Source organism: Hydra viridissima, unplaced genomic scaffold (genome assembly GCF_058129835.1).
Source record: "Hydra viridissima isolate aposymbiotic clone 2 unplaced genomic scaffold, HvirCarnegie_v1 scaffold_8, whole genome shotgun sequence".
NCBI lineage: Eukaryota > Metazoa > Cnidaria > Hydrozoa > Anthoathecata > Hydridae > Hydra > Hydra viridissima.
The window spans coordinates 17,915,325-17,930,875 of NW_028324307.1; the positions used below are offsets into that span (position 1 = coordinate 17,915,325).

At 26.8% G+C, this 15,551-nt stretch overlaps 1 protein-coding gene across 2 annotated transcripts; it reads right to left on the reverse strand.

Moving 5' to 3' along the window:
- Positions 1 to 1,363: 1,363 nt before the first annotated feature.
- LOC145194763 (histidine ammonia-lyase-like) lies at positions 1,364 to 15,221 on the reverse strand. Of its 2 annotated transcripts, none has more exons than XR_016454696.1 (21): positions 14,898 to 15,221; positions 14,442 to 14,487; positions 12,492 to 12,531; positions 11,246 to 11,320; positions 9,681 to 9,753; positions 9,493 to 9,559; positions 9,306 to 9,343; positions 8,969 to 9,047; positions 8,798 to 8,844; positions 8,330 to 8,469; positions 7,922 to 7,969; positions 7,734 to 7,785; positions 6,910 to 7,005; positions 6,375 to 6,470; positions 6,196 to 6,254; positions 4,393 to 6,067; positions 3,998 to 4,197; positions 3,667 to 3,837; positions 3,408 to 3,516; positions 2,536 to 2,605; positions 1,364 to 1,715 (listed from the first exon to the last, which is right to left on the reverse strand). XR_016454696.1 is itself a non-coding variant. In XM_090094858.1 (21 exons), the coding sequence occupies exons 1-21, from the start codon at positions 15,154 to 15,156 to the stop codon at positions 1,563 to 1,565; spliced, it is 1,995 nt and encodes a 664-aa protein (XP_089950984.1). In that variant the 5' UTR covers positions 15,157 to 15,220; the 3' UTR covers positions 1,364 to 1,562. The 2 variants fall into 2 exon arrangements, 1 of the variants encoding a protein (XP_089950984.1); XM_090094858.1 differs by having other exon boundaries at positions 3,998 to 4,193; positions 5,987 to 6,067; positions 14,898 to 15,220.
- Between the last annotated feature and the right edge of the window lie 330 nt (positions 15,222 to 15,551).

Genomic DNA, 15,551 nt, shown 5'->3' on the forward strand with positions numbered 1-15,551 from the left:
GTAACTACGGTTGGTGGACGTACCAAACGCTAACAATTGTAAACTTCACACTTTTCTTTAAAACACTGAATGATACAATTTTCGTATGATTTTGTAAGGTAGATGAGCCCTGATAATTGCTAGTACAACGCAAAGGCTTGAGAACGGTCGTACGTGGTCTCATTTTTTAGTTATACTTGATTATAAAATCCTTTTTAGTGACGTATAATCAATTTTTATAGGACCTATTAGGTCAATAAAAAAAAAAAAAAAAATTTTTTTTCACAGCAAAACATTTTTTTGAGGACTTTAACTTCAAAACATGAGAGTAAAAATAAAAGAACATTACAAACGAAAAGAGAAAATTGATGATAGGTTTATCTTTTGGTAAGGCAACGTTTCTGTGGACGCTTTTTTATATTTGAGGTATGAAACTTAGTATTCCTTTAAACAGCTCAGACTATGTAGGACCACAGACCCCCAAAATGGTACCAAAGATCCCCAGAGGGTCCGTAAAAAAAATCGAATTTTAATCCAACAATTTCATTTTTGATGAGATTTTAACGAAAACGAAAATCGAAGTATTCATTAAACTACGAAGTATTAAAATGATATTTCATACCGCAGCGTTTTGATGGTAAGAGTCGATTTACTTGTTTCTAAAGTATGCACCCCATTTTCGAAACTTTACGGAATACAATATATTATGGAATATATTACGGAAAATAATATATTTCGCATTACATTATTTTCTTGTATGTAATATATATACTTCACAAAGTTCCAAAAGTAAGAGTAATCACGAAAAGCCTAGCGTAAGAGATCGTTAGCAGACAGATTTGCAACACACACACACAAGAAATGCGATAAAAACAACAATTAAGTGAGAGTTTGGTGTCCATCCCTGCAAATAAAGACAAATTAAATCTTGTAAAAAAAATTTTTCTATTTTTGTGGGTGGACACCAAAGTATCACTTAGTTAAAATTTGACAAAGCTTCTGTAAAATCGCTAAACTGGAATTTTTACGAATTTGAATGGGAACTGACGAAAACAATACATGAAAATTACGACTGACTTCGTGATTTTTTCTTATTTATAAAAAAGATTACGACTTATTGTACCTTTGTTGTAACATAATTTCGTAACCCTACTGAACTAAATGTTCGTAACGCAGATGTCTAATCATGACAGAGTAAGTGTGTATAGTAATTTCAAATGAAACATTTTTAAATTTTTTTATCCGGACAGAAAGAGCTTTCATTTATGAATTGAAAGTTTATTCTATGAAAACGTTTTTCACCTAATCTCCTTTAAAAGAATGAAAAGCATCACGATAATATCAAAAGATGTAAACGTAAATGCGACAAATAAAAACGACACCATTAAAAACCATTTTTTAAATTTTTAATTTTAAAAAAAAAAACAATATTAAATTACAATTAAAAAAAGTTACACGTGGAAAGTTTTTCAAATGACTCTATTTTAAAAGAAAAAGAGATCAAATAGAGAAGCAAAAAAAAAAAATAGCAATAAAAATATATAAGAATTAAAAAAAACCCGTCATCCCGGTAAAATACAAATTTATCTTTTTTTCTTAGGTGGCGGTGAGGTACATGGCGATTGTGGTCCTGGTATATAACCGCTTGGTGATTGAGGTTGTATAAAACATTCTTGTTTGTTTATATTTACTTCCATTTCATAATGCTTCATATATGGTTCCACAGCATTCCAAATCTGAAAAATCAAAATTTATTGCTTAAAAAAACCATTGCCAATGTGATGACATTAATGTAGGTGCAATATTTGTCTTTACCCAGCGACTACTTTATATTCATGAATTTCACAACAAACACGATTTAAGAATTTTTTTACCTATCAACATTTTTGTGTATTAATTTTTCATTTCCCTGGTGATTTTTTTTTTCCAGTAACTTATATTTTCAGTAAAAAATAAATTTTCCGGTAAAATAACAACATTTTTCCAGTAATATTTTTGCGGTAGAAAATCTGTTTTTTTTTACGGTAGATAAAGAAATAAGGACAAGTATATTTTGCCGTTGGTCATCATTCAACTACACAAGTTCCAATTCTTCGGCTATAATTGTTTTTTATTTGTCCCCGGTTTTTATTTCTATCTTTACTAGTAAAAAAAAAAAAAATTTTAAATCAATTAAATATCAGTAATATTTAATTACTTAAATAAGTAATTAAATATTACTGACAGTTAATTGACTTAAATTTCTATATTATATATAAAAAAGTTTTAAAATTAAAAAGGGGTCAATATATTTCATTTTTAGTTGATTTATTTTAAGATTTCTGAATAAAGAAATGAAAAGTATGAAAAAAAACTTCGCATGCTTTATGCAGAATTTCACTTGTTAAACTTGGCTCACTTTCATTTAATGAAGTTTTCTTATTTTTTTACTTTAGTTGATTTTTACTTAGATTTTAAAAATAAAACTTACACTGTTCTAAAGAAAATACACAAGTTTTTGTTTTCCAATTTTTTGTGGGAGTATTTAAACGAAAATTAATTTAAGAAAAAATTCACCTTTTCTTCTTGAAGAAGTTTTGCAACAGCTTCTATATCAGGAGCTATGAATCGGTCTTGATCATAAGGTCTTTAAAAAAGAAAAAAAGATTATTTTTTCAATTTTTTCAATTTCAATTATAATTAAAAGATCACAATAATAATAATAATAATAATAATAATAATAATAATAATAATAATAATAATAATAATAATAATAATAATAATAATAATAATAAATAATAATAAATAATATTATTAATAATAATAAGTAATAATAAATATTAATAATAATAATAATAAATAATAATAATAATAATAATAATAATAATAACAATAATAATAATAATAAATAATATTAATAATAATAATAAGTAATAATAAATATTAATAATAATAATAATAAATAATAATAATAATAATAATAATAATAATAACAATAATAATAATAATAAATAATATTAATAATAATAATAAGTAATAATAAATATTAATAATAATAATAATAATAATAATAATAATAATAATAATAATAATAATAATAATAATAATAATAAGTAATAATAAATATTAATAATAATAATAATAATAATAATAATAATAATAATAATAATAATAATAAAAAATAATAATAATAATAATAAGTAATAATAAATATTAATAATAATAATAATAATAATAATAATAATAATAATAATAATAATAATAATAATAATAATAATAATAATAATAATAAATAATATTAATAATAATAATAAGTAATAATAAATATTAATAATAATAATAATAATAATAATAATAATAATAAATAATAATAATAATAAATAATAATAATAATAATAATAATAATAAAAATAATATTAATAATAATTACTATTATTATTAACAACAACCTAGCTACTGTACGAACAGTGCGGTATACTGCTTCTAATGGTTCGGTAGTTTTAAGTGGCCGCAAGAACTCTAATCCTTGACATGCTGCTAATAACTCAATTGCAAGAACTAAAGAAAATCAGAAGAATTGTAACAATTATGGATGAGATTTGATTTTCAAACTAATTTTCTCCTTTTCTTATTGGTGATAACATTTTTTTACACAAAGAAATAATTTGAGCAATTTAGATTTAGTGTGGTGTAAATAAAAAATCCAACCATATTCAACATGTTCCACAACTTCAAGTGCTTTTCTAGCAGCAAACCCACCCATTGAAACATGATCTTCTGTTCCTGCTGATGTAGTAAGAGAATCTACAGAGGAGGGGTGAGTCAACACTTTATTCTCTGATACAAGAGCTGCAGCAGTACATTGGGCCAGCATAAAACCTAAAAAATTTCTTTTTGTAAATTCTTTCTTCTTTTAAATTTCTTATGTAAGAAAAATTATCTAACATTTAAACATACAACTTGTAAAATATATTACTTACGAAACTCACTCTTTAATTTTTATTTTCCTTCACAAGTCAATTTAGAAGTAAATATTCACCTGAATTAACCCCTCCATCATTTACAAGAAATGCAGGTAATTCACTATATTTTGGATTGATAAGACGTTCCAACCTTCTTTCACTCATGTTTGCAAGTTCATGGATGCCAATAGCTAAGTAATCAAGGGCTTTTGCTGGGTATTCACCATGGAAGTTTCCACCTGACATGGTTTCACCAAGATCAGCAAATACCATCTTACTTTGTCAAAGATAATATTATTTTTTTAACAGTTAATACCAAAAATGAAATATTTCTCAGCAACACCAAACAATATTAAACATTTTAAAAATTTTGTTTAAATCTTATAATAAATCATATATGGAGTTGTTTGTCAGGATGAATGATATTATAAAAAAAAAATTAAATACTATATTCAACATGTTTAAAATTTACCAAAATGATTAAATGCATAATGTCATCATTAACATCTGGACTTCATTGTCATGTAGAGAGAGTCCATAACATGAGCTTGAGTCTGCTAATAATCAATAATCAGTAAAATTACTGCAAACTTTTCAAAGCACTTTGATAAATCTACATACCTCTGCTATATTGCTTGAACAAGTTGTAGCAAAAACGGCTGCTTATGACAGAGTTTCTATTATGCTATTAAAAAAGGTGAGTTCATAAGCAGTAGCATAAGTATTTGGGATTCTATTTTCTAAAATTTCACACAGCTGTTGTGTGTTTGGTCATGAACTACTTACTGTACAGTCACCAAATGTCAATTAACAAAATTGAACTTCGTAAATCGGAACTATATGAGTTTAGTTTGAACATTAATGATTGAAGAAGTATGAGAAACAGAGCTTTTATTTGAATCTCCATACATATAAAAACAATGGAGAATCTGATAACCTTAGTGTGAATTCAGGAATCACATCTCTCTTAAAAAGTATATGAGCTCCTAAATGCTAAGCTTTCAGACTTGAGCCTTCAATATGATATGATTGCTATTAAAAATGATGATGATGAGGACAGCAATACTGTATTTGTTGTTGACAAAACAATCAATATAATGCCTACCTTTAAAATGTTACAGAATTCAAGCAAAAAGACCCTTTTTACTGTTTGATTGTAAGAGATTTTAAAATACCCTTGAATTAATGTTGAGCAAATACAGGGGCTGGACAAAATAATGGAAACATCACTAATAATAACCTGATTTTCAAGTGTCTGTAATGCTGTAAATGAGCGTTATATTTTTACTTTTATCATTTATTTCTAATGTACCTTGTCTATATTTCTAAATAATATTTTTTGGTTTAACAAAAAAAATTTTTTTGAACATGACATACTTATCATATATCAAAAGAGGCCAAATTGTCAGTGCCTATATGGCATGCCATAAAGGTGCAATTCCAAAAGAAAAAAAAATGTCTGTCCAGAAGGGCTGCTATCTAGAAACCTTTGCTCTCATCAAGAAACAATAGAAAACATTTATAGTGGTGTAAAAATCACCAGAACTGTTCTATGGAGCAGTGGAAGAATATGAAAAATCACCAGAACTGTTCTATGGAGCAGTGGAAGAATATGATATTCTCAGATGAATCATCATTAAAATTATTTCTTATCACTGGTCAAGTTTAGGTTTGGGGGCAGCCGAAAGAAGCATATTAATCCAACTGCCCTCTTCCTACTGTGAAACACAGAGGAGAATCTGATATGATGTTGGGAGCAATGTTGTGGAAATCAGCTGGCCTAACAGTTCCCCTTTATGTTAGAATCAACATTCATGATTATTTTATCGAACCAAATCCATCCAATGATCTTAGAACTGTTCCCAAAAAGCAATGCAATATTCCAGGACAACAATGCCCCAATCAACACCGCTAAAGTAATTACAGATTGGCATGATGAACATTCTGTAATTAAATTTAGCGGCATTGAGTGGGGCTAATTTTATTTTAACAGAATATAACTTATTTGATTTGAATACTGTTCCTTAAGTATTTTTTTGAAAAGAACAGTAAAACATGAAAGATACAGGATTGTCTGTAGCACTGTTACACTCTACTGTTAATATGTTGTGAACAAATTCTACTGTGTCATTTACTACGCCATGAACCTAGATCAACAAAATCAAATTTTAACTTAATACCAAAAACTGCTACATTTAATTTCATTAAAACAAAACTAATATAAAAATTAAAAAAATAAATCATTAACAGTTAAAAATTTAAACAAAAAATAAACCTGAGGACAGCATCGCAAAGTATAAGCATCTTGTACTCGCCCACAAAATCTATGGCTCTCTGTTAAAATTGAAAAGCTTCAATTGAATTAAATGGATTTTAAATGGGAATCATGTTTTATTGATAAAGTTATTTTTTTATCATGTCAATTAAAAGTTCAAAATTAAAGTAAAACCTTACCAGCAACTTCAGATTTGTAAACTTTAGAATGAAGCAAAGATCGTAATCTTGAAGCAACCAAAATCTGTCCTTTATGAGGACGTGTGTTGTGAATTTCTAACAAATCAATATTTTAGCCTACTAGCATTTGTAACCACTTCAGAGGTAACAAATATTAACAGACTAAAATATTGATTTGAACAAAGTCAGAGCCTTGGATTTCAAGGATCTATGGTTAATTCATTCGATTTGTTATCATTTAAAAATATATAAGCTAAAAATATAGAACATTTCAGAAATAACTTTTGGAGTATGGGCCTTTTAATAAATAAACATTAAATTATGAATTTTTAAATAGATAGACATTGATTGATAATGGGGTAGAATACTAACAGAACAGGTCGCATAAGCATTTAACACTTATTAAGGGTATTTACAAATATCCTGAACAAGTACCAGCTAAAAAAGGGTAGAATATTGAGACATACCACCAACTTCATTTTTTGAGAAAAAACTTTAAAAAGCTTAACTTCAGTTTTAATAATTGGTAAGTTACCTTCATTGAATGCTTTTGTAGTCCCCTTCAACACTTCCATAGAAAGTGCAGCTACAACATCTGCTTGTTTACAAATGGATTTAGAACGCTCCACAGCTTAAAAAATGAAGACAAACAATTTGCTTAGCTTTTTCAAATAAAATTTCTAAAAAATGAAAAATAAAAACAAAGGTATAGAAAATCTGAGTGCATCCTAGAAATGAGTGCATTGTGGAAAATTGAGCTAAAAACATTTAGAAACTTTTATAGAATTAAAAAATATGCATGAATATACAAAATAGACTTGGTTTTGAGTTTTTAACTTAAAACAGAAATTTTTAGCACTCTCAAATTAGATATTTTTGTCAAACAATAAAGTTATAAAAATTAAAAATAATGAAGACTTAAAAACAAGCACATGTAAAATGCAATATAAATAAACATAGTATAGATTAAAAAAAATATAAATTAACAAAGTATAAACAAAAATAACATGAGTTTGAGCATTCTGTTGCATTATGCAAACTCAAAATGTTGAGTTTTTACATATGTATTGATACAACCATTTTTAATAATTTTGAAAACTTAATTTTTTCAAATGACATTTAATTTGACAAAATCAAACTTTGAAGTATTTTTAGTGTTTAGCAAGTAATGCAACGCCAAAGAATTTATAACATAGGTATCAATGCATGCTTATGTTATGAATTTAAAACCTAACATTTTAAATTTTAATACTATAGAATGTTGCATATACAAATATTGTAAATACAATATAAATAATAATGTTATCTTTTAAAGATAATAATGAAATAAATTTAAAAATATATAAACTAATATCAAACCTTCACATCCTAATGCAGAAATCATTTGTGTTCCATTAATCAATGCTAATCCCTGTAACAATTTAATCTCATTACAAAAGACAGCAACAGAAAACAACAACAAGATTGCAACAATTGATTTTAAAGCAGTAACATGATATTAATTTTAACTTTTTATCATTTCTAAGCAAAACTGTTCAAAAACTTACCTCTTTAGGACCCAGGACCAATTTCTTCAGACCGTGAACTGATAACACCTTACAGAAATTAATAAATTAAATGAATAAAAAGTATATGTTTTTAACTCTTTCAGGACCAGCTTATTTTGAGCAAAATATTACAGATTTTTCAAAACTAAATTATTCTTTTCAGATTTATGAAAAAGTGAACACCAGAAAGCATTCAAAGTGTGATATTGTTTGAAACAGTCCAGATTAGACAGTGGAACATTACAATCTGGGCTTTGAAAAAAAAAATTTCTTGCATCAGATCAAAAGTAAAATTTCAATGACACTTTTAAGCCTCATCAGTCCCAAAAAGGTTAAAATAAAAAATATCACAGATTAGGAATAGTCAACATAATATTTCAAACATTTAATCTTTGCTAAAACACATACTGTTGAAGCATCAGCCCAGCCAGTTTTAGGTCCCCACATTGATCCTTCCCCAAGTAATCCTAAAGCTAGATGAGATAATGGCCCTAAGTCTCCACTAGCACCAACAGTTCCCTTTTGAGGTATCTTTGATATGCAACCAGCTGTAATAAAATGTAAATCTTTATCTTTAAACAATTTACTGACACATCAAATCAATCAAAATGGAATATTCAAAATATTCTTCTTAGATTAGTTAAGGTTCTTTTGAACCATTTTACTCTATTTCTTTAAATCAATAAAGTTCTGAATGAAGTTTTCTTAAAAAATAATATTGCTTGGCTATAGTTTTCATATGGTGCAATAGTACCTTACACTAATCAATTAATGTATTTTCCTTAAAAAATTAAAATAAACTATGCAAAATGTATTTGATATAATTACTTTGGTAAAGATTATGCATAACTCTTTATAATTTTGATTTATACTCACAATTAAATGCAGTAATTAGCTTTTCCAGATTCTCTAGTGACACACCACTTTAAAATGAAATATTTTAAAGAAATATTAAAAAGAAATATTATAAAGAAAAAGCTAGAAAATAAATATACCGGGAAACTTCATGTGTGAAGATGAATATAAAAAATAGAAAAGTAAAGTCACCTGTAACCTTTTGCCAAAACATTTATTCTCAATGCTAATAAGCTTCTTGATCTTTCTAAAGTTAAGGGTTCACCAACACCTAACAACAAAAAAAAACAGATAGAATATAAAAATTAAAATAAATTTAATTGGTTAGAAAAAAAAAATCTCAAGATGATTTTGCTGGATTCTTACAAGCGCTGCAGTCTAAAACTTAACAATAACCCAGATTTACTCTGTTAAACAAGCTTTTATTTTGGGTTATAAAACAGAACTTAAAAGCAAAAAAAAAAAGCTTTTTATAATGAAAAGAACATAATTTGATACATGTAATCAAATAAGATAGAAAATTACTTACATGATGCATGTGATCGAATTAGATTAAGCTGTAGTTGTCTGAAAAAAGTTTTACAAATAAATTGATATAGCTTTTTAAAATTTTGCAAAAGAATAGTTTTTCATTATTTATACATTTTGTAAGCATTATATAAAAAAAAAGCTGTATTTAAATAAAAATTCATTAGAATGAAAAAAAAAACACCTACTTTAAATTCTCCTCACTAACAACAACATTAGCAAAGTTACCAAAACCAGTTGTCACACCATAAACAACTATAAAAAAGAAAAATGTTCTAAACTTTAAAGAGAAAAAAAATATGTATTATTGCTCATTAAAAAATTATTCTAATTAAATAATTATTGACTACTAGGTTTATTGAAACATAAAACCAACCTTTATGCTCTGACACAATATCATTAATAAGATCACGAGCTTTCTTCACTCTCTCACGTGCATCATCTGATAACTTTAAACAAAATTATCAAAAACAGTTAAAAAGATGAATTCATTAACAAAGTAACCTCATTAAGAGAAAATACAGAGGCAGTGGGTTGTTATGCTCTAAAACTATTTACATTCAATGCAAAAAAAACTAGTCAAGTTTTTTTTTTTTTTTTTTTTTTTTTGCAGAGAAATAGACTTATAGGTTTTCAAAGCATTGCACAGAAGGTTAAACTCATATTTTCACTTTTTGAATACTTTTATTGTTTATTTTAGATTTCATTCTATTTTATAAGTTAAACATGAGTTTCATATGAATAAAAGTTTATATTATCTTTTTCTTTTCTTAACAAATTCATACTTAGGCTCATGTCATGATCATGATAACTCAAGAGTCTTTTATGATTTTTTAAATAATATATAAATATAAACTGCATTTAGACAGGGTTAACTTAAACCTAACCCTACATATATATAAAATTTGGTATTTATTAACAATGCAATATGCTAATTTATTACTTTTTAGGTTGGGTATAGAAAGTATATAATATATAGATAAAAATGCTCTTGAATGATGTCAATAGAGGCAGAAAACTGAGATGTCATTAATTAGAATGACTCAGAGATATTGCAAGTAAGATTGGTTGTGCAAAATGTACACAAATGTACACCTAAAGACTGGACTATTGCACAATGGAGACAAATTGTTTCGTCAGATGAATCTCTTTTTGATTTTAGACACTCAAAATATCATGGTGTAGTAGTAGTACACCATGCATCTTCCTGAGTGTATTAAAGCATCATCCTGAGTGTATTAAAACCACTATTAAGCAATAAAAGAAAAATATATGGGGTTTTGCTGCAAACGTTACTGTAATGGAACTTTAGACTCTTGATCTTTGTTTTTTAAACAACTTAAAATCTTTTAAAAATGTCCTCTTACAACATTTTGCTTTTCTTTGAGTATTTGATGTTACAGGCTGTCAAGTCGTCAATTTTTTCTTTTTTTTTGTTTTCAAAAAATTGAAAAAATGAAAAAAATAAAAAATAAAAAAAAATTACATAACAAAAAAGACCAATAAAAAAATTTTAAAAAATTTTGAAAAAGACCAATAAAAAGAAATTTAAAAAATGACAACTTGACAGCCTGATGTTAGCGGCAAGCTCTTGACTTCATGTCAATTTCTTTAGGTCATTCTTAATGTTCTTTCTGAAAATATTTAATTTTTTTTTGTGAACAAGGTATCAAAAATTTTGAAAGTTAAAAAGAGAACTTTTAAAAAACATCTACATCCATAGGAATATGTTCTTATTTAAAAAAATATCCACAGGAATCTGCTCTTATACCTAGTCTATAAAAACCTTTAAGACTTTTGTTAAAAATACTTTTATTATTAAAGTTAACAACATGAAGAACCTAAACATAAATTTTTTTAATATATATATCTGATAATGCCAGTAAACAGTATTAAAAAAATCTGTTTAGAATAACTTATCAAGGATGATAATTTCCAAACCTTAATAACAAACTTCCCCTTTCCACATTGAACAAGTTCATTTGTAGTCAATGAATTTCCATCAATGACAAGTACCTGTAAAAACATAGAGAATTTATACAAAAAGTCCCATTTTAAACAAATTTGTGCACTTGATAATTTTGTTTATTATAACTCTAATGAAACATTCATAAAAACTCTAAAATATTATGAAGCCAATTATTTTGATATATTTATGTAAATACACACACACACACAAACACACACACACACACACACACACACACACACTAACACAAACACAAAAAATGTTGTCAGAGGAAAATTTTCTGTCACAGGAAAAATTTCTCTACTTGCAAAATTAAAAAGTTTACTAGTTTTTACTTTTTTATTTGTTCAGTTTTATTAGGTACACATAATACAGATACATAAAATTTCTTGAGTACATAATTAAGATACATAAAATTTAAAATTTTTGTTGATGGTTTGCATAGGTTCATGATTTGTTATCATGAACCTACGCAAACCATCAACAAAAACCATGAAAAACCAATCTCTAAAGTTATAAACATTTAATCTCTACAGTTATAAACACTTTACTTAAGAAAAAAATTGGTATTTATCCAACTATTTATAAAAAACCTATAACCAGAGGTAGGCTCATTGTAGTGCTATAAGTAACTTTGAACTAACAAACAGGAATTTCTTATTAAAAAATTGAAATTTGAAAAGTATAGCCTTGTTGCACCAAGATGTAAAATGTGGGGGAATATTGATTTTTTGGGCTGCTTAAATTTTATTGAAGAAGGTTTTGTAATGTCTATACAGGTCAAATCAGCCCACACACCTACATAAAGACAGTAGAGAACTGTGTGGTTTCACCAGCAGACATACTGACTGATTGATCAAATGGTGGCAGTTTTAAAAAGATATGACTCTTGCCCAAACAGATTGCTGAAAAAATTTGGATAGAAAAAAATGTAATAAATTTAATGCCTGGCAAGCGTGATCACCAGATCTGAATTAAATTGAATCTATTTGGACTTGGATGGACAAAGAATGTTACAATGGTTTTTACAATCAAACTTTCACCTACTTCTTGTTGTCAAAATTCCACATACAAAATCATAAATGTAATAAAACAGTAAAAGTGCTTCATGATGTAAAAATTAAATACTTAACACAAGTTAAGTGCTAGTAAAACTAGCACTTAACATTTTACACTAGCAATAATATTTAACACATTTAATGCTGCATTGAAGTTTACCTTTCTGGAAGCTGACCAATTGACAGCTTTAGAGTGATCACTTTTTTAATTCAAGGAAAATTAACAGTTTTTATCAGCATATAGTCCTTCACTAAAGTCTACAACATCCAAACAAAAATCGCATTTTATAAAAAGGTTGACAGAAATAATAAATTAAGTTCTGCACATAAAATGTATGTATTATATTTACATCTATAGCAAAGCAAAAAGGATAAGAAAATTAACAAGAGTGAAATTAAGATGAGGTTTTTATTTGAAATCCTTTAAAGGCTGAAAGGCTTTATCACTTCGAAATGCAAAGCAAATAGCACGTGATTTGACAACTGCATTTTTTTTGTGCCGCTCCCCCCCCCCCCTTCTCCATTCCCCTCCCCCCCCCCCCCCTGTTGACTTTCATTCATAATTTCAAGCAACCCCTCTTAAAACTATTTTTATTATTATGCGTATCAATATTAAAAAAAAATCAAACTAAATAATAAATACCAGAGATTTTTTTTTAAAAAAATAGTCGATTATTCTGCTATAAAAATTAAAATTCACCAGGACAACCAATTGTTTTAAAAAAATCACTTTCCACAATAATAACATATTTTAAAGCTCGTTCGTTTTTTTAATAACTTGATAGAATTTTCGCATTTATAACAAACCAAGAAAAATTTTTATATTTAAAATCCAGGCTGGAAATAATTTGCTTTTAAAAACAAAATCAACCGTAAAGTTCATTTTCTCAAATGGTGAATTTTAACGATTTATTGTATATTTTATTTCTCTCAACTCCGGCTTAGAACACTTTAATTTGATTTTGACACACCAAAGTTTTTATACGGATTCTTGGACCGGCATAAAATTCTCAATCATAATCAAAAAAAAAAAAAAAAAAAAAAAAAAGGGAGGAGGAGGGGGTAATAAAGTTCAGTAGCACCCAAGATTTATAAATTTAAAATTAATCTATCAGTATATTGTAATATTTAATAATATTACAATATATTATTAGGTTAATTTTAAATTTTCCTTTTTCCTTTGCAGGAGTTTTTTTGTTGTCTGGAGTTTTTTCCACCTGTGAAGTTGTGAGCGCCGTCTTTAAACATTATTTGTTCTAAATTTTCTGCTTTCTAAGTTTTCGGTCAAGCTCTTCACACAAAAGTTGAATTGAATTTAGGTCAGGTGAATGTTGAGGTGAACGAAGTTATTTTGATACGATATGCAGGAGCTACCGCTTCACTATTTAGCCGAATGATTCGGATCATTGTACGGCATCACTATCTTAGCGGTATCATTCGAATCATAGTTTTTTAGTTTCCAATAAGTCTTGAGTCAGGAGCGGCATTTTTCAACAATTTTAGCCATTTCATTTTGAGATGTTTTTTCATATTAACAAATTTCTTATACCACTTTAACTTTAGAGCGATGTAAGGCATTAAACTTTTTGTTTATTTTTTATGTATTAACTTACAGCATTTTCACTTGCTTAAATTGTTTACAGGACTTTACCTCAGCACGACCTTTATCTAAACTTTTTGGTGCAGATTTTTTAAAGTTTTAAAGGTTTTCTATATGCATCAATTAATCGCTATTTTTACTTTACTACATATATAAATATACTTCATCTTCATTTACGCACCGCATACAAATTATTATTTTTACAAATAAGGCTAATTGATGTAGTCTTGTGTTGGTTATATGTGCTAAATATTTGATGAATTTTAGAATTTAAATTTTTTTCTTTTTTTCTTTTATTTGCGCTTGAAAAAAATAATTCAAATATATAAAAAAATATATATAACAAAAACATATTTAATATGTACAATATTTATATGAAACTTTTATCAAGCTTGAACAAAATTTTTGTATTAAAAAACTTGATTGAGGCAGACCAAATAGTTTGCAATTATTTAATAAGAAAAAAAAATCATTTGTTAAAGCCAAAACTTCAAATCTTGAAAAAGATACTGTCCATTTGCTGCAACATTTGCAAATAATTCTTCATTTTTGTTTTCTGAGAAAGATAAAAATACTAAAAGATCAATCTCCGGAAATGTTAAAACTGTGAGAACAAAAAATAAAAAACAAGAGTGTTGAGGGAACAGCAGTAGGATATAGTAAAAAATAAACAAAAGTGGTCATTTCAACCGACATTTATTTTATATTTATGTTGTGAATGTATTATATTATATGCATAAACAAAATTAAAACGGTTTATCCCAGGCCCGCCTTCAAAGATTTAAGCCTGAATACAAAATAGAATTTGAATCATTAAGTCAGACATCAAATTCGAAATTTAGTCTCGAAACCAAAATTCAGATTAACTGAAAATTTCAATTTTGATTGAATTCAAGCATAAATCAGATAAAGAATAGTCTCACGACAGGTGTACGTATTGTAAAACACAAAATAGAAAAACCTTACTCAAGTGTACTAGGTCTCCATCATCAAGAACATCCTTAATTTTGTCGCAGTTAATTAGCAATCCATAGTTCTTAGAATGTCTGAGGAAAAGCTGTTTTTTTTCTGGTATAGTTAAATCCACACCATCTTCTTCGGTCTCGTTTTCTGTAATGTCAGTTTTGCGTTTTAAAGTTTCTTCAATTAACCAGCCAATGGTTTCTTCACCGTTTCCGCATGGAATTACATAGCAAACACCGAAGTAATTTACACAAATCTTCATTTTAATAAATCTTTATTTTTCCAATATAAAAGATGCTTAAAATAAAAATAAAACTAATGAATGACATTTTAATGTTAAAGACACAAAAAGGTAGCACAAGGGTTGTTGATATTTAATGAAGCATTAATGTGGTACTTGTAATTTTTTACAAAGTAATTAAATATTTTAATATCGCAGCAGGTTTTATTTAAATTATCAATTATTTCTATCAATCGTGATTTAAACTTTGAAGGATAAACTCTTAAAGCTGATAGAAGTGGGATTCCGATTTCTTTACCGAAATCATTAATAATCTTTCTACTGAAGATTTGATTACTATAAATTGTATTAGTTATATATACTAAATATCCATTGTTACATCAATACTTTGAACATCCTAAATGTTTTTTAAAATT

Bases quoted from the DNA above. Each gene is read 5' to 3' on its own strand.
- LOC145194763 (XM_090094858.1), bottom strand. From the start codon at position 15,156: ATGAAGATTTGTGTAAATTACTTCGGTGTTTGCTATGTAATTCCATGC. The intron at 9,560-9,680 runs GTTGGTTTTATG...TCTTTTTTATAG, and splicing joins TATTGTGTCAGAGCATAAAG to TTGTTTATGGTGTGACAACT. The intron at 3,517-3,666 runs GTTGGATTTTTT...GATTTTCTTTAG, and splicing joins TGTGGAACATGTTGAATATG to TTCTTGCAATTGAGTTATTA.